Here is a 20,514-nt window from a genome sequence, read left to right on the forward strand (position 1 = left end):
AACATTTTATCCGTTTCGGACCAATTCCAATGTATGTATGTATATCAGATAGATTAAAATCACCTAAGACATATGTACAAATTATCAGATATAGAACAAAGATTATTAATAAAATCAATATTGTTAATATGTTTTTCATACAAATCAAGTGAGCTACTTGGAGGCACATAACTTACAATAAAAAATGCATTTGCTCTGGAAAAAGTATTTAAGTTGACAGAGACGCAAACTTGTTCAATGTCCGAGGTTCGTAAAATTATTTTTTTAGAGCTAAGATGGGATCGAACAGCGATAATTATCCCTCCTCCACGTTCTCTGGATGATTTACATCGATCGCGACGATAAGCGTCGTACATACTGCAATAAAATAGTTCTGAAGAGACAATTCCGTTATAAAGCCATGACATAACAATGATAATAATATCATAGTATGTAACATGCATTTTTGAAAAGATTGGTTACTTTGGTTCGGAGGCCACTTGCTTTGTGGAAATAAATCTTTAATGACGAAAGACGAACATATGTAGACTTTAAAGCATTCGTTGTTAAGTTGTTATCCCTACGTTCTTCTCCAAGGAGTTTTTTTTCCATATATACAAAAGGTTGAATTTTAACACAACATCCACCAGAACACCAATTTTAATTGACGAAACCATGCTTATACGATCCTTATTTGCGGTACCTGATAGTTTGTGGCACACAAAAATAGATTTGTCTATTGTACGCAAATGATAAGGTTTTTCGTTGTATAAAATCTGAAGATGATTGTTTTCTTCTGCAACAAGATCTTGATGTTTTATCGGACTAGTGTTTAGCTAACTTTTTACATATGAACATTTCCAAATCCTAAAGCCTAACGTTTTCTCGTAACCATCGTCCAATTAATTTTATCTATGAAATCAATCATATGCCATTATCCGTTATAACCTTTAAAAAAGATCTTGGTGTGATTTTTGATAAAAAACTTGACTTTGTAAATCATATAGATTTTTAAGTTGCTAAAGGCAGTTCAATGTTAGGTTTCATATTGCGAAACTCAAAGGAGTTTTCCGATCCACACACCTTAAAGTGTTTATATTTTGCGTTTGTAAGGTCTAATCTTGAATACTGCAGTGTAATCTGGAATCCTTCATATTTTCTTCATTCATTTAGAATCGAAAAGATCCAAAAACGATTTACGAGAGTTGTAGTGAAAAGAATTTAATGGGACATAGATTTTCCTACCTATGAAACAAGGTGTAAACTACTCGGTATTTTGCCTCTTAACATTCGTAGAAAGTATATAGAGGTTATGTTCATTCGTGACATAGTAGCAAATCATATTGATTGTTCACAAATTTTAGCTCCAATTGGGATTAATGTTCCTGCGAGATTGCTTCGAAACCAACCATTTTTTAATGTTCCAATTCATAGAACTGTGTATGCTTCCAAAGAACCAATATCCAGGTGTTTAAGAGAAACAAATTCTGTTTGCAACATGATTGATTTCAATGTTAGAAGATATTTATTTAAATCAAATTTATTTTGAATTCTAAGGGTGATTTTTTTGAGGTTAGGATTTCCATGCATTAGTATTTGACAGATCACGCGGGATTTCAGACATGGTGTCAAAGAGAAAGATGCTCAATATGCTTTGACATTTCATCATGAATAGACTTACTAACGAGCAACGCTTGCAAATCATTGAATTTTATTACCAAAATCAGTGTTCGGTTCGAAATGTGTTTCGCGCTTTACGTCCGATTTATGGTCTACATAATCGACCAAGTGAGCAAACAATTAATGCGATTGTGACCAAGTTTCGCACTCAGTTTACTTTATTGGACATTAAACCAACCACACGAATGCGTACAGTGCGTACAGAAGAGAATATTGCGTCTGTTTCTGAGAGTGTTGCTGAAGACCGTGAAATGTCGATTCGTCGCCGTTCGCAGCAATTGGGTTTGTTTTATTCGACCACATGGAAGATTTTACGCAAAGATCTTGGTGTAAAACCGTATAAAATACAGCTCGTGCAAGAACTGAAGCCGAACGATCTGCCACAACGTCGAATTTTCAGTGAATAGGCCCTAGAAAAGTTGGCAGAAAATCCGCTTTTTTATCGACAAATTTTGTTCAGCGATGAGGCTCATTTCTGGTTGAATGGCTACGTAAATAAGCAAAATTGCCGCATTTGGAGTGAAGAGCAACCAGAAGCCGTTCAAGAACTGCCCATGCATCCCGAAAAATGCACTGTTTGGTGTGGTTTGTACGCTGGTGGAATCATTGGACCGTATTTTTTCAAAGATGCTGTTGGACGCAAAGTTACGGTGAATGGCGATCGCTATCGTTCAATGCTAACAAACTTTTTGTTGCCAAAAATGGAAGAACTGAACTTGGTTGACATGTGGTTTCAACAAGATGGCTCTACATGCCACACAGCTCGCGATTCTATGGCCATTTTGAGGGAAAACTTCGGAGAACAATTCATCTCAAGTAATGGACCATTAAGTTGGCCACCAAGATCATGCGATTTGACGCCTTTAGACTATTTTTTGTGGGGCTACGTCAAGTCTAAAGTCTACACAAATAAGCCAGCAACTATTCCAGCTTTGGAAGACAACATTTCCGAAGAAATTCGGGCTATTCCGGCCGAAATGCTCGAAAAAGTTACCCAAAATTGGACTTTCCGATTGGACCACCTAAGACGCAGCCGCGGTCAACATTTATAAATTATCTTCAAAAAGTAAATGTCATGGACCAATCTAACGTTTCAAATAAAGAATCGATGAGATTTTGCTAATTTTATGCGTTTTTTTTTTTAAGTTCTCAAGCTCTTAAAAAATCACCGTTTAAATAACTTTTCTGGTGGTAATGTTTAAAATTTTAAATTGTATGTATGAATAAACTAAACTAAACTTAACTATTCCCAGGCTAGTTGAAACAAATGCAATTGCAATATGGCTGGATTGCCAATAAACTAAACTATATAAAGTGTTCTCCGCCAGGAGAAGGGGGAGTTCATTACCCCTTCGAATTCAGGTCATATTAAATAACAATATTCGTACTCACATTAGGTAAATCATTTTTCCAATCTTAGGAATTGGTTTCAAATCGACCTTAAGGGGCTTTTTGTTTAATTCCGATCTTCCATCATTTTATTTATTTAAGAATAAAAACAGTTTTATTTTTAAGCATTTATTAGGTTAATATATGCGCATGTGTATGTGACAAACATTAAATGTGTAAATTTATTTTAATTCGAGAAATTATCTCTAAACAAACATTTATAAAAGGTATACAACGTACTAACTTGCGATAAAATAATGCGATTTCTCATTGATTTGTTTTTTTCCCCTAATTCAGACACAAAGTAAACTAATTTGAGCTAAAGAAATAATGTTAGGCAGGTAATTATTTTTTTAATTCTTAATTTGAAGGTTTTAAAAAAAAATATACACCTTAAGGAGGGATCATAATTATAATTAATAATTTGTAAATACATATAACAAATGATAATTCCATTTTTTTTTTGTTTCATCAATAAATCTTTAGCAATATTGTTTTAAAAATACAAAAATTAAATAAACAAATTATTACAAAAATGTAGGTATATGTATTCTGGAATTTCAATTAACATTATGGTTCATTCGAGTATTGATTCCAATTTATTTTATTGTGTGGCTTGTGCAGCTGTTTATCGTATCAAAAATCTCTAAGAAAGCTATGTTTCACGTTCTTCATTGTAAAATGATGTAAAGTACCTGAAATCGAAATAGAAAAAGATATTTTTAGGTTAAGTTCAATTAAATAATTTTTAATTAATTTCTATATTAATGTATCTAAATGTATTATAAATAGGTTGACTCTAAATGAATAAATAAATGAATGAATGATTAAAAAAAAAATAATTCGTATTCATTATTATTAAGAAGTAAATTTATTGTTTTTTTCTAGACCTCATCTTTTGAGTTACCCGTAGTCATGGCTTGGAATGAAGATTGTTTTTTTTTCGGATACAAACTTTTCAGCTTAACAAATATACAAATTATTTTGTTGTTTAAATCTTAGAATATAAAACATGATTTTAAAGTATTTTTTTATTTGAAACCCAATGAGACCATCAACTCAATCCGACTTTTCTACGCAATGTAATCTTTTAAAAACAATATTCAGTATAATCTGAATCAATAACGTTCTTGTTTCAAGATATGTATCCAATGAGTTTTCGCGGCCTTAATTTTGTTTTGATAAGCACACACTTAACTTAAGGGATATTACTTCCCTTATTACGCAGAGACACAGTGTGAGCACTATCAAGAGGAGGGAGGGTTTAAAACGAGATGTCGGTGCACATTGGTTTTGAATTCCTGAATATTGCAATGACTAGAAAGGACAGAGTGAGGGAAGGCATTCCACATTCGCGTTGTACGGCAGATTGAATCTCTGTACGGCCGAAGCTGTACTCGAGGGTTTACTGATTAGCATTCCTAGAAGCGCGAGTATTACGGTTGGACTGTTTAAGAGGAGAAATACAGTTGGCTATTTCACTAGAGCATAAGCCGAATAACGGTAAAAAAGGGTCAGACAAGAAACCTTACCACGATGTTCAAGCGAAGTAAATTAACTTATGATAATGTTATTACATATCAATTTAAATGCTCTACGTCCAATACTATCCAAGATACTAAGTTGCAGGAGCACCAGCCCAGAGATGGGAGTTATACTTAAGCTTTGGACGTAAATATGTCTTGTAGATAACAGCTATATCAGAATGCGTGGAACATTTCTGGCATCGCCTAAGGAAACCCAAATGTTCAGTCTTATTGATGCAAGTGCCATCCATGGATAATGGGAAGGGGGGTATATTTCCCATTTACGATACAAGACAGCATTGGGTTTTTTATTCCCCATTGTACAATGCTATTTAGGTCGGAATTTAATGATCTTATCATATTTTGTCGTTGCAGTTCCACATCCGAGGGAAGAGGGATGTGAGCCCGAAAACGAATATAAAAAGCTAAGAGTACGATCGTCAGCGAAACAATGTATTGGATTAGAAGTTGCAGACAGAAAATCATTAATAAAAATGAGAAAGAGTGTTGGAGATAGAACAGAGCCCTGGGGCACACCAGAATTTAATTTGTGTTTTCCGACTTGAATCCATCCAATACTACTTGTATTGAACTATCCGAAAGGTAATTACTAATCCAATGAAGCAGGGACTAATGAAAACCAAAAGGACGCATTTTCGATAAGAGAGCCTGATGCCAAACCCTATTAAATGCTTTTGAAATATCAAGTGCAATAATCTTACTTTTTCCAAAGCGATGTAAAGATTTGCTATATTGTTCGATGAGATGAACCATGAGATCACCAGTGGACCTATTTCTACGAAAGCCGTACTGATTGTCATTAAGAAGCTTTCGATCTTCAAGATATTTCTTGAGCTGATAATTAATCAGCGTTTCCATGACCATGAAAGAAGAGACGTGAGTGCAATCGGTCGGTAATTAGAGGGTGAGGAAGATTCACCTTTTTTGGGGATGGGCTGGAAGGGGGGTATATTTCCCATTTACGATACAAGACAGCATTGGGTTTTTTATTCCCCATTGTACAATGCTATTTAGGTCGGAATTTAATGATCTTATCATATTTTGTCGTTGCAGTTCCACATCCGAGGGAAGAGGGATGTGAGCCCGAAAACGAATATAAAAAGCTAAGAGTACGATCGTCAGCGAAACAATGTATTGGATTAGAAGTTGCAGACAGAAAATCATTAATAAAAATGAGAAAGAGTGTTGGAGATAGAACAGAGCCCTGGGGCACACCAGAATTTAATTTGTGTTTTCCGACTTGAATCCATCCAATACTACTTGTATTGAACTATCCGAAAGGTAATTACTAATCCAATGAAGCAGGGACTAATGAAAACCAAAAGGACGCATTTTCGATAAGAGAGCCTGATGCCAAACCCTATTAAATGCTTTTGAAATATCAAGTGCAATAATCTTACTTTTTCCAAAGCGATGTAAAGATTTGCTATATTGTTCGATGAGATGAACCATGAGATCACCAGTGGACCTATTTCTACGAAAGCCGTACTGATTGTCATTAAGAAGCTTTCGATCTTCAAGATATTTCTTGAGCTGATAATTAATCAGCGTTTCCATGACCATGAAAGAAGAGACGTGAGTGCAATCGGTCGGTAATTAGAGGGTGAGGAAGATTCACCTTTTTTGGGGATGGGCTGGACAAATGCAGTTTTCCATTAGGTCTCGGAACGAGACCTAAGGAGTAGGACAGATGAAAAAGCTTGCGCAGTGGTTTTGCCAGCGTTGAAGAACAATTCTTCAGAACAATATCGAGGATACCATCCGGACCAGCGGATTTCTGCGTGTTTAGATCTCTAAGGACTCTTACCACAGTACGGATGCGAAAAAAGATTGGACCCATAAAATCAATAACTCGGTGAAGTAAAGGCGAACTCATAACACAAACTGGCAGAGTTGAATTGGCGGAGAACTGCCTAGCAGTGTGATTAGCTTTTTCTAAAGACCTAACAAAAACAGTGTCATTAACAAAGCGTAGAAACCAAAGAAGAGGAAGAATTCTTTATGTTATTTTTTAAACCAATATAATGTAGACAAATTTTGTTTTTGGAAAACTATTAAAATCGATTTGATGGCTAAAGTATATTTTCATACTAGAAGCATAATTAAAGTGAAAAAGGGGCATACATGACTTAACTATCTAGACTAAACATATCATTCTTCCTCAAAAACACACTCGTTTTAAGTTAATATAAGTATAGCTTCTTTTGGTTCTTAGTTCTCATAAATAATCAAACATATAATCCGACTTTCATAATAATACCATTAGCCTCAGAGCTGGTAGTGAATGTGTACACATATCAAGGAATTTCGGTTATCACTCCACTCCCAAAATCTGCTGTCAGCTCTAGATTCATATATTTTTTTTTTAAAGTTTGTCTGAATTGATTTTCTGTCTATCTGCCCTTTTTTCGAATGCCACAATAATTGATCTTAATAATATAAAAACGAGCCTTAAATAAGTTTGTCATATTGCGAATTTATCATACTAACCTTTTTATGGTTTCGTTTCAGATTTTTTTCCGCTTTCATCTGAAATTGAAAATAATTTTAATTTTTAAATTATTCAAATAAGAAATATTTTAACAAGAAACAAAAATAAAAATCGTTCTTTCTTAAACTGATAAGCTTTTGGTGTAGTGAAAAAGGCGGTGACTTATTGCAAGTATAGCCATTTATAGATTCAATATTTATATACATTATGACAGTGAATACAAAGTTATTAAGCAAATAAAAGCTCTTAACGAAATCGGTCGGAGATTTCAGTTTCTTTAAAAACTATATACATTATTCATTTACGTACATATAATTATTCGAAAACGAAAAAGTTCAATTTTATTTGGTGATTGTTGGCTACATTTCTTTAAAAGGACGTTTAACCACTAGAGCATATTTGGGTTCAGAAAATCGGACAATTTGAATCAGGCATTTAATATTTTATTATTTTTTAAAGTTGAATCCAATATGATAAGTAAATTCTTAAAACTGGCTGAAGAAATTTGCTGTTATCAAAAGTAGTGGAGTCACCAATTCCTTGGAAGGAGTTTATGAAAAAATCATATTTTCCAATAAAAGGACAAACATTTTAACTACCCCAAAATGGATTTCAAAAAAGAGGTAGACGAGTTGAGCTCTTATGCTATACCACAATTTAGTCGAAATCGGTCTAGGCGACCATTAAGACAAACGAAGTTAATGTTTAGTAAATTTAGTCGAGAAAGAACTAAAATAAAACAAATGTTTCCATAAATTTAATAAAAAATATACGTAAAATTAAAAAAGTTGAAAAGCTTAAGAATACTAAATTTTGTAGTATCAATCTCTTGCCAGCATTTCACACCTGTTAAAAGGAACTTGATGCGAATGCAACAAAAACCGTAAAGAATATAATTGAAAAAAGAGTAATCTGCAGTAGGCATTCCAACTCCCAAAAGTTAACATAAATCAGATATTTTGAGAAAAAGCTGTGCGAGTTTTTTTAAAATTCACACGAACTGTGTTAAGTTGAATTGTGTGCATTGTGCACATGACAAACAAGAAACAAGGCTTTGTGTATAAAACTTCTATAAACCACGCATTTGTATTTTCGTTAATTGCTCAGAAAAACTTCCTTTTAGACCCTTAATTGTATGTACATACCTACAGTTCTTTAGGTCGCAGGGAGCGATTCGTCTTCAAAATAAAAATTTTCAGTGTGTGAATGCAATGCAAAAGATTGATTCGCAACAGGGAAAACAGAGTCTTCAATAAGAGTGCTAGATGCACAACTTGTCATGCTGTCTGACATCATTGAATCACCTTCATTACAATATGTTGCATTGGTGGCAGCCGAGCTCGTTTGTTCAACGCACAAATTCAAAGAGTCATTCGACATATCCATAGACAATCGGCTCGAATTCGCTGGAATGCTGATACTCGTGCTTAATTGGGCTGCTAATTCGCTACTAGTGGCCTGGTAGGTTTCCTCAGCTACAGATACGGCGGTATTTGGTGAGATTTCGGGTTCTGTACCGGTGCCTGTTAATGAAGCTTGTTGTTTTTGTTCTACTTCAATAGAATCAACACTTTCTCGATTTGATATTGGCTCGAGCGAGTCGGCATCAGATTTTGTTGTAATTTCCTTAGATATATCGAACGAGTCTATACTACTCGTAACGAGCTCTACACTCTTGTTTATTTCCAAACTATCAGCGCTTCCGTGCTCGGATACTTCATATCCAAATTTGTTTCTAGATGCTTCTCCTTCCATCTCAAGACTGTCTATAGACGTCTCCATTATATTGGCCTTTGAGTCTTCACATTCTTCAAGCTTCGACTTCAGAATAGCTTCAACACTCTCCTTTGGTATCGACTGCAAGGTGATGGTTTTTAATTTGGAAACAACGACATTTTGGGTGGTGGTTTCACTTCCATTGTTAGACTTATTTGATTCATCTGATCGAGAAAGAAGCAAAGCAGCTTCTTCTTTTGCTTTGATTTCGATCAAATGAGCTTCGATGCATGCGTTTTCTAAGCCCTCAAATTCTTTTAAACTCGACAAAGATATATCGTCACCACATGCATTTTTGATGGTATATCGTCTGGTGAAACTCCCATTGCTTGAATCCGTTGAGCCATGGTAAATTCTTCGGTTTTCGAGTGATATCGCTTGTTCAAGGCTTTCAAATTCTTGCAAACTGCTCATTGAAATGTTATCATTTTCGGCTTTTGAAAAGTATTTTCTTCCAGCTAGGACATCATAATCGGGTGTGCTTGAAAATGAATCCTTAAAACTACTTATTCGACTGCTTCCAACTTCAAATTCAGCGTCTTCCTCTTTGATATCTTCCAGAACCCCCCTTTCCAGTTCGTAGGGATATCGGAGTTGGGCGGCATGATCAGACAACTGCATTTCTACCCATTTCTTATTTGCAGCCATTTCAGCAGATTCTTGTTCAGCTTGCGACTGTGCTGAGGGTGGGCTTTCTTCAAATTCAAAATTGAGGTCATCGCGGAAAATTTGTGATCCCAAATTCGTAGCAGCTGGGGCTGATTTTATTAAAATTTGTTCTACTTCTTCATCGTGCTTTTTAATTGCTTTACTTGAGCTAATTTTTATGCTTTTCCCTTCAACATCGAACTCACTTGCTTCCTTAGCTACTTCTTCTATTATTACAAATTCATCTGAAAGGTCTGGTTGATCAACCATTTCAAATGAATCCGGCGAATCAGGTGCTCTGTTATCAAAGTCATTGTCTTCGTTTAAGTCGGCTAGTTTTTGCTTGTATTGTTGTTGAACAAGTACATTAAATTGTTCATCGGCTATGGAATATGCAGATTCAACTGTTCGTGGAATCGGCGTGTCTTCAACTTTATTCAATTCATCTTGAGTCTTTACTTTGTACAAAGTACTATCAGGAAAATCATCGTGTACCTCTGTGAACTTGGAAATTTCTTCCGTGACGGTAATGTCTGGAATTTTAGAATAGTCTTGCATATTTTGAGATGGACGTCTTTCTTCTTCAGCAATTATTTGAGATTCAAGTTCTTCAGTAACAGCATCTTCGATAATGGTCTGTGCAGCTAAGTGCAATGGTCCCAAGACACTTTCTTGGCATTCTTCTAAGGGATCTGTTGGTTTTTTCTCTTTCTTTTTCTTTCTCTGAGAAGGAGACTTAAATGCTCTTGAGTATTCTGATTCATATGGATCATGATCGGACTCTGATCCACTACCTTTGGGATCATCGCTTCCACCTAGACCGCTAGAGCTATCTGTTTTTTGTTCTTTGCTTTCTATGAGCGTTGTGCTCTCAGATTCTTCTTCCAGTAAGTTTTTTACGAGCTCATTACTAACTGAAGTACTCTCATGTCGCTTATGCCCTCTGCGACGTGGTTCTTCAGAGCTTGAGGCCTTATCTAAGGGATCTATTTCACTGGGAGTTACTTCAGTGGTTACATAATTCGGGTCATCGAATTGCAAAATAGATTCTTCTGTATTAAATGATCCGAACATTTCAATGCCTGCTAACGATGATGAACCTGCTGAACCAATCAAATCTTCAAAGTTATTCACAACCGTATTTATTGTAGATGCACTAGACATTGATAAAATGCTACTTTCCTCCAAGCTAGAAGCTATTATTTGGTCATCTTTAGATTCAAAGCTCTCGATATTACCTTCAAGTTGTTTCTTTGAATCTGACGTTGAAATTTCAGGGGTGACTTCTTCTTTTGTAAATATCATTTCTTGAGATCTTTTCATACACGATTGTTGTGCTTCAAATTCGACTTGATGTGAGTGCATCATCTGGTCTAGTTCGAGGGCTTCGAAGCCTTCACTTTCTATTTCTATTTCAATGTCTTGGTCTCCAATAGATGCAACTAATGTTTCGGATAACTCTGATGTATCAATGCTTCCCAAATTTCCGGAAGCCTCAGAGCTCAAACTTTTCATACTTTCACGAGAACTTATGGTTTTTCCACTGCTTTCCAGAGTACCCATTGCGCTTATATATTCCGTTGATCCCCTGCACATCGATGCATCTACTGCTGTTTGATATTCCGAAGAGGTATGGAATGTCTGAACAGTGTCAAAGTCAGAAGAGCACGGTCTGCTCACACTTTTGTAGTAGCTTTCACTTGAGCTTGAAGTATCCAGATCATGTAAGGACCACCTATTGTTTACGGGACTTAAAGGCTTATCAACATTTTGATCTGTTGGTTCAGCAACAGTTTCTGAACTTTCAATATTCGAAGCGTTTTCAATGTTATCTTTTTTATCATTGCTCTCATGGTCTTCCAATAAATCGCTGGTTTCTTGAATATCATCTAGCACTGTTGGAGCTATTAGACTTTCGCACTTATCATCTCCCTCGTCCATATGGAGCTTTGAGTGGGAAATATTCTTGAATTCAAATTCAGACGGTGACTCTTTTATAGCTTTTCCATCTCGGACAACTTGAATGAGCTCCTCTTTTGCTGCATCTAATGACATTTCAACTTCTTCCAATGTGCGTTCTACTAAAAGTTTATCAGGTAAGTGCGCATCGGTCTTTGATGAAGTCTCCACAATCGAGTCAGTGGGTTTGCTTACAGCTGGTAGGGTACGCTTTTCGGACAGCTCAAGCTCACTCTTGTCCAACAAAAGATCCAATTTGGCGGCTTTAGATTGTGCCTGAGTTTCTGTACCATGTGTCTGTGACTCTTCAAGATCTTTGGTTGGATCCAGGACAGCTTCGTCAAGTAAAGAGGAGTCCTTGACTTCAGAAGCTGATGCTGGTTCCTCAGTATCAACCGGCAATTCAGATCGATTTGTATCATCGAGGACTGATCTTTGCTGTTCATTTTCAATTTCTAATATATCATTACGTGTTTCCGATCCTTGACGGACAACTAGTGATGGGCTGTATTCAGTTCCTGACTTTGATTGACCATGCGAAATTTCTTCGGCAAAAGTGTCTTCCACATCATCTGTCTCTTGGGCATCATCACCGTCCTTCAAAAGACTTTCTCCACCACTTTCTCCATCATCATCATATTGAGAGGATCTTGATTTAACTATAATATTGGTACTCGATTCTCCGATGTAAAAACTTGTTTGCGCCTCGTTGCTATCTTTTTCCCCACTCTTCTCAGACTTATCATCCTCGAATGAATCCACATTTATCAGTTTGGTGAGGGAATCCGATAAACTAGGTGACCTTTTAAAACTTTTAGTTACAGAAGGTTCCAATGCAGTTAAATGGTAGTCCTCTACAAATTCCAAAGTTGGCTCTATGCGATCGGATGGGAAAACATCATCTAATTGTGCATGAATCGGTGATAAGGACATTTTTGATGATGTGGTGAATCCATATTCCTCTTCGAGAGGGGCTGATTCGCAAGAAATAGAAGGATCTATTTGATTCAAAGAATGTAGACTCTCTCCGTTTTGAATAGTGATGTTTTCGACAGGAAGGTTTTCTGTATCTGTGAGCGACTGATCTTCATTATCATAGACCAAACTTAGCTCCTGTTTCTTACTATTGGCTTCTGTTGCATTTATGGAGGACTGGTCTTCTTGTTCCGAAAGAATGTCCAGTTCAACAGAAACTTCTTCCTTTGTTTCTTGAACTAATTTATTTGAATCTTCAACTACCAATTGATCTATGTTTTTACTTAAGGCATCTCTTGTGGGTTCTGTTATAAATTTCTGCCTAGGTTGTGGTATTGGTATATCTTTGCTTGGATATTCCTTTTCTTTGAGTTCTTCGGATGGTATTTCTGCGGCAGTTTGTTCGGAGCTTGTCAGACATTTACGTGGTGTTGGACGCGGGGTACTGTCTAGTTCCAAGACATTCATTTCGAGCGGCATTTCCTCACTGATATCGCGTTGGATGTTTTCTCCTCCTGTGTCTAAAACAAAAAGTGTGGAAAGGGTGTTTGCATTAGGGGAGTTATAAATTCAAACAAATTCAAATGCTCAAAGCAGAAAGGAGTTTTCAATCTATCATGCCATGGATTAATATTTTTGTATTTTTTTTTTTTTTCAAAATGTATGCAATCTGAGCTCAACTATTCTACCTGGAAAACTATAACAGTGAGCTGAGTACATACATACCTGTGAGAAAGTCCTGAATATCAGTATCTGGTGTGCTTTGCTCAATGTCTGCTATGGTACTTGTAGTCGCAGATATACTTTCGTTCCAACTGATTTTTGAAAAGTCTTGATGGAGGCTACTAATTTCATCTTCATGAACAATAGAATCAAATGTTTGATCGAAACTTTCGACGTTTTTATCGATGTTTTCGACCTGGGAGGAAAGTTTTTGAAACTTTTTCTCTACTCTGTATTCCTTAAGGCTGTCGGATGAGGATGGTGGTAGTACTAAGGGGTGGGTAAGAATTAATAACAAATTCCACATAACTATTGAGCACTTTTTTACCTGTCGTGCCTGTTGATATTGTTTCAGACTTCTGCATTACAAATGTATAATTATTCTCACTAATCGAAAGGCCATTAACATTGTCACCATCGTTTAAAATTTTAGACATTGATTCAGTTGGACTGCCTTCGGATATGGACATTTCCTTTTTGGAATTTAGATAGTTTTGGCTTTCTAGTTCTGAATCTGTTAAAATTTGTTGTCTATTGTTTACAATATTAACACTCTCTTCTAGGACGTTTTTTATAAGTATCGAAGCTTCCTCACGGATAATATTCATTTCATGTTCTGAAATAGATTTTACTAGCTCATATTCATAACTTATGCATATTCAATAATACAAAATTGCAAAAGTGAAAATTAATTAATTAACGAATGACAACAAATTTAACATGCAATGAGAATGAATGAAAGCAGAAGTGGATGAATTTGAACAAAGTGTTTATGAACGAACAATTAAATTTATTGCATGTTGTAAATAGTAAAGACGCAACTTTCATAAATTGTTTGAGTTTTTCTATAGTAAGCAGTGAATTCGCTGAAGACATTATTCTAAACAAAAGTAGTCCCTACATCAAACGAAAAGAGGAACCTGATTTAGATCTTTTATTTAGAGGCCGTTTTTCTAGTAATTACAAATACAAAAGAGTTTTCATGTATAGCACGGTGTTGGCGTAATCAAAAAGAATATTTTCTTCAAAAATGTCGCAAAAAGTACCAAAATTCTCGTCTTTGAAGGAAAAAATAAAAGGAGGATCAAGCGTAACCAGCTTAGCAAAGCAATACAATGTTGAAAAATCAACAATTTGCGATATCAACAAAAAATCGGAGAAAATTTTCCATGAAGCGTTCTGAACTTTCTAGAATGGAAAAAGCTCTTTACAGTTGGTTCATCAAACAGTTAGAAAAAAAATTATCCAGTCAATGGATTGATGGTTAAGGAAAAAGCTAAATTTTTCCATTCAAAAATCAATGAAACTCAGGGCGATTTTAATGGGAGTGACGGATGGTTGCAAAGATTTAAGAAGCGTTATGGTGTGCGTTCTATCAAAATAAGTGGTGCAAAAGTTATCTTCTAGGCCCGACCTTATGGACCCTTTCAAAAACAAGCTGCCAGCCAAAATAAAAGAGATAGGTCTATCTCACAATCAAATATACAATGTGGATGAATCCGGATTATTTTGGAAGCTGCTTCCTGACATGGCATACGTATCATCTCAAGATAAAAAATTCTCCTGGCAGAAAAACGAAAAAACAGCGCGTCACTTTTCTTGCTTGTACAAACGCAACAAGGGAACATTAGTGATTGGAAAGGTAAAAAATCCTCGCTATTTTAGGAATTTTAAATCGCCTGTTGACTACAGTTGCTCCAAATCGTCATGGATGATAGCTGTTATTTTTTAAAAATTGGCTTCATCATTCTTTCGTACTACAGGTAGGAAACAGATTGCAATTTTAAATTGATTTCAAATGTTTACATGTGTAGGTCAGAACATTTTTAAAACACCAAGGGTTGCCCACCAAAGCTCTTCTTTTAATTGATAAAGATCAATCTCATCCACCCGAAAACGAATTAACATCTGAGAATGGGTTAATAACTGCGATGTTTAAGCCGACGCTCATACAGCCGATGGACCAAAATGCTTTAAGACTAACAAAACTTTTCTACAGAAAAAGTCTACTGGCATCAATTGTGGCCGAAAAAACTGATGTTTTTGAAGCATTAAAAAAATTTACGTTAAGAGACGCTATTTGCTATTTAAATTCGGGTTGGCAACATCTTGAAAAAGAAACAATAGCAAAATATTGGACGAATATTTTAAACTCAATAAGAAAAATTAAAAAGAGGCTGGGATGCGACCCACACTGATAACTTCCCATCCCGTCTGTCGATTTGTCTTGCTTAAAAGTTTGTCTATATGTACTAGTATCAATTTTACCAAATTTGCGTACTATTTTTTATAGATTTTATTTTTTATGAAAAAACGGACTGTTGGATTTTTATATAAAAATCACTGAATATCGAAAACAATATTTTCTGTAAAATAAAATAAGTTTGAAGCCAATATTTTTAATTTTTAAAAAAACCTTTTTGAGTCGAAAGTAAATTTTTACCAGGTTTTAGTATTGTTTTTTTAGAATTTTATTTTTTGTAAAAAAACCGTCAATTCGATTTTCTTCAAAATTCTATCGAATGTTGAAAACAATATTTTCTATAAGATAAAATTAGTTTGAAGGCAATATTTTATATTTTTTAAAAGATATTTGAGTCGAAAATCAATTTTTACCAACTTTTGTTAAATTTTTTTTAGGTATTTAATTTTTTGTACAAAAACTGTCAATTCGATTTTTTTCAAAATTTTACTAAATGTTAACAACAATATTTTTTGAAAGATAAAAGTAGTTAAAGGCCAATATCTACAATTTTTGAAAAGATATTTGAGTCGAAAATCAATTTTTACCAACTTTTATAATTTTTTTTTAAGGTTTTTATTTTTTTGTATAAAAACTGTCAATTCGATTTTTCTCAACATCTTTCAGAATGCTTAAAACAATATTTCTTATAAGATAAAATTAGTTTCAAGTCTAACTTTCAAGTTTTTGAAAAGATATTTGAATCCATATTCAATTTTTACCAACTTTTGTTAATTTTTGTTCGCTTTTTAATTTTTTATAAAAAAACTGTCAATTCCATTTTGATCAAAATTTTATTGAATGTTAACAACAATATTTTTTGAAAGATAAAAGTAAATTAAAGCCAATATCTTAAAGTTTTGAAAATATATTTGAGTCGAAAATCAAATTTTACCAACTTTTATTAATTTTTTTTTTAGGTTTTTATTTTTTGTAAAAAAACTGTCAATTCGATTTTTTTCAAAATTTTACTGAATGTTGAAAACAATATTTCTTATAAGATAAAATAAGCTTGAAGCCTAAATTTTAAGTTTTTGAAAAGATATTTGAATCGATATTTAATTTTTACGAACTTTGAGTAATGTTTTTTTAAGATTTTTATTTTTTATAAAAAAAACTGTCAATTTGATTTTTCTCAAAATTTTATCAGATTTCAAAAACATTATTCTCCGTTGCTCATAATTGTTTGGAGATGAAATCATATGTTAGTCGTTAAATTTAGGAGGTAACAATTTTTTTTTTCAGTTTTTTTGATTTAGAAAAAAAACCGTAAGATAGATTTTTTTCAAAAAATATACTTCTTGAGATCGCGTTACAGTTTATTATATAAAATTAAATTCAAGTCCCTTGCATTTTTGGTTCGTAAGATATTTAGGGTTAACCAAAATTTGCACCTTTTTTTAAACTGCTATGGTAAAAAAACCACCCACGCAATTTTCTTGAGAGCCCTTTCTGCATCTTTCTACCTTATTATCTATATAACAAAATTTATTTGAAGTCGATATCTCTTCTGGTTCTTGAGCTATGGACGACGAAAAAAACGTTGCGAACATACGGACGTACGGACGTACGGACGTACGAACGTACGTACACACGCACGCACAGTCATCTTTCTAAAAATCTTTTATTTCGACTCTATGGACCTTGAAACGTCGAGAAATGTGAAAATTTTCAATTTGACAAATCGGACCCATTACAATAACTTCCTATGGGAAGTTAAAAAGACTCTGAAGAGGATATCCCACTAACTGTTTCGAGAGAAAGAATTTGTTCACCAATCAACTCTCAAGAAGAACGTACACAGAACTTTTTCACGCAATTAATCCAGAGGTTTGAACATTTTCTCTTGTATACAGAAAAACATTTGATTCAATTTGTGCCCTTCTTTGTAGACCATTTTTTCGGTTGCTGATGTCCATGAATGGAATGAAGATCTTCCAAACGACACCGAAACGAACAAGGTTTTGATCAGTGACGAATGTGAAAGCGAGGACAATATTCTGGAAGCAGCACATACCAGAATAGAGCCTAGGAAAGCAATCGACATTTTCAATAAGGCTTTCGAATGGGCTGTATATGAAAACGTTAATACAGCAGACATCAGCGTACTTAAATGACTTCGCGGAAAGTCAGATTTCAGCCAAATAGAAAAAAAGAAAATTCAGAAAAGGATTACGCATTTTTTTTTGCAACACAATTACATTTTTTCATGTACATTTAGATGTAAAATAAAAAAAAACATGAATTTTAGTTGAAACAAATGTCTAATTTATTTTAAAATTTTTAAGAATTACACCTTCATAATCAACTTCGATAACGTCTGGGTTTTTAATTTGATATCTATAAATTTGATATCTATAAATTTGAAATTTGAGTAAAAATAGAAAAGGGTGGAATCGGCTAAGGGATAATTGAATATCATATTTTTGATAGTCAAATTGAATATTACCAAGTTTTAAGTCTGTGTAAGATGATTTAACTCAATTCAATTTGATTGAACTATTTTAGATTAGAATTTTTTTTTAACTTAAAAGGCTAGCTGAAAAAATGTTCCAGTCGTTTGTGTAAGCTTCTAGTAGCTCTTTTCATAAACGACATAGTTTATTTAAGAAGATATGGTCTAATTATTTAATCTTTTTCCAAAATTAATATATTCTGTTCTTGTTGGTATTTTTATAGATAAAAAAATATCGATGCAAAAACCCAGAAAATGAGAAAGTTTGTAAGAAAAATTACATTTTTTCGTAGAAAAATAAAACGGAATATGTTATAAACAATTTGTTGGCTTTTTTAACGTATTTTTTTTACTCAATTTTCGGAAGTCTATTTTCAGAGGAGACTATCGTTATCAGTCCGCTCACTCGTAGATTGGAGCTGCTAATAGAAGACAGGTTTAAAAATAATTACTGAACCTTTTGAAAATATTTTGATCCTAAAGTAGTCGGTAAAACTAAAAGATTGTTGAGGATAAAATGTGTGGTTCTTGAATTTAAAAAAGTAGTCGAATTTAAGGACATACATATTTTAAAAAAAATTAAATAAAAACAGATTAAACAAATAAGTTGGGAAGAAACTTTAGTGTGGCACTCACAAATCTTGTAGAATCTCTTTTCAATTCACTTCTAGAAGATTTAAAGGTTTTTTATTAAATTAATAGAAATAAAACGTTTATTATGTTTTTCAACTAGCCCTTAGCTTAACGAAAGTGTCGCTTTTACTATTTTTGGGTCATTTATATTCTTGAAATTGTTTGGATGTTCTAGAGCAATGTTTTTTAACCTTTTAAATGAAACGGACCCTTTTCATCCATTGCTTTTTTTCCGTACCGTCTTACTTCGATAGCTCGAACTTTGATGACTCGAATTTTGTTTAATTATAACAATGTGGCAACAGTCTTAAGATCTTTTTCTTGATACATTTTAAATTTGACATCTCGAACTTTTTTGCTTGTACATATAACTTGAATAAAAGTCTCCAAGGGCGGGTTGAAAATGTCATCACTGCTGAAGACGAAATCCATGACTTTAAAAACAAAATTGAAATTTGGTCATCGTCTCTTAATCAAAACCACTAAGATTCGTTTTCTTCGACACAATCTTTTGTTGAAGAAGTCGGATGTGAGATAAATATCAAGGAGTTTATACCTGGTATGAAAATGGTGTTAGAAAAGTTGAAAGAAGAAATGTGTCATTACTTCTCAATGGAAGAGATATCGAAGAATATTGGGCCAAGGTGGATCTTTAATCTGTTTTTAAATGCAGCTGTAAATGAGTCAAAATTGGCAATCAAGCTCAAGGAAAGTCTGTTGGATCTTTCTGCCGATGGAATGCTGCAATTGTAATTTTAGTCTTTCAATTTGGAAACCTTTTGGTTGAAAAGGAAATTAGAATATCCTGGGTAAACATTAGAGGCTTTAAAGTGTTTGATTCCATTTGCCACCTCGTACCTGTGTGAGTTGACATTTGCATCAATGGCCAAAATTAAAAGTAAGGAAAGATACCGCTTAAATTTGGAAAACGATTTAATTCTCAATGTAGAAAAAATGGATTCACGTTGGGAGAAATTGATTTCTGAAAAACAAGCGCAACCCTCGCATTAAGAATAACTTTTTGTTAATTTGATACAAATGTTTAAGATGGATTATATTTCATAGGTTATTTTTTGCTTATTTGACACAAATGAATATTTCCTTAATTTATCATTTTTCTTAATAACCCTTTTTTAACTTTATTGGTTTGTTTAACTGCAGTATTTTCTCAACCTTTTGGAATTCCTCGTAAGAATGTTCGCGACCCCTCTAAAAAGGCCACATGTTGAAAACACTGCTTTACGCAATACGATAAGTTTTAAATTCAATTGAATTTATAAGAAAAATAAAAAATAATAATCTTCTTTGTCTGCTCATGACCACAACGAACCTCCCCTGGATCCGCAATTGTTTCAGTTATTAATTTGACTATCTTACACACAAAGATCAAATTCTATTATTTGGATTGTCATTTATCAACAATCACCTTAGCTGATTCCTAGAAATACTAACATTTAAAGAAAAGGATCTTGAAATTGTACTTTTATGGTTAATTTAATTTATTTTTCAAACTAAGATACGTATCACAAAATCGTTGCAAAGGGCATGTTTTCTCTGAATTTTATCTTAATACTGAAGTGAATTAAAATTATCAAAGTAATTTTTTAAAATGTATATACATATATCAAACTAAATTCAAGCAAAAGAGGAAATCTTTGTTTCGGTTCGGTTTCGAAACTTCTTATACAATTGTCATGCAGTTTTTTTTTTTTTTTAATGAAAAAGGATATCACGGAGGTGGTTTTAGGCATAAATTAAATATAGTACAATAATTTTGTATCTATACATATAAAACCCAAATATCACTGACTCACTGAACACAGAGGTCGTTATAAAGCACTTCAAGTATTAATTGTTTGTTTCTTCGAATCCGCACCCACAGGACAGCGCAGTAGAGGAAGACCGCGGATCAGTTGGCGCGCACAAGTGGAAGGTGACCTCACCCAACTTGGAGCGCGAAACTGGAGACATCTAGCTAGGGACCGAGCTAAATGGAGAAGTTTGTTGGGTGAGGCCC

General features: G+C 34.0%; 1 protein-coding gene across 1 annotated transcript in view; it reads right to left on the reverse strand.

Annotated features, from left to right (window-relative positions):
• Positions 1–3,322: 3,322 nt before the first annotated feature.
• The window catches only part of LOC129945116 (uncharacterized), a 100,706-nt gene continuing 83,514 nt past the window's right edge, over positions 3,323–20,514 (reverse strand). The window contains exons 11-15 of the mRNA XM_056054775.1: positions 13,496–13,783; positions 13,171–13,437; positions 8,232–12,965; positions 7,086–7,124; positions 3,323–3,743 (exon numbers count right to left, since the gene is read on the reverse strand). Of these exons, the coding sequence (XP_055910750.1) occupies positions 8,242–12,965; positions 13,171–13,437; positions 13,496–13,783 (5,279 nt within the window). The 3' untranslated portion in view covers positions 3,323–3,743; positions 7,086–7,124; positions 8,232–8,241. The remainder of the gene's footprint in view (positions 3,744–7,085; positions 7,125–8,231; positions 12,966–13,170; positions 13,438–13,495; positions 13,784–20,514) is intronic.

Source organism: Eupeodes corollae, chromosome 2 (genome assembly GCF_945859685.1).
Source record: "Eupeodes corollae chromosome 2, idEupCoro1.1, whole genome shotgun sequence".
NCBI lineage: Eukaryota > Metazoa > Arthropoda > Insecta > Diptera > Syrphidae > Eupeodes > Eupeodes corollae.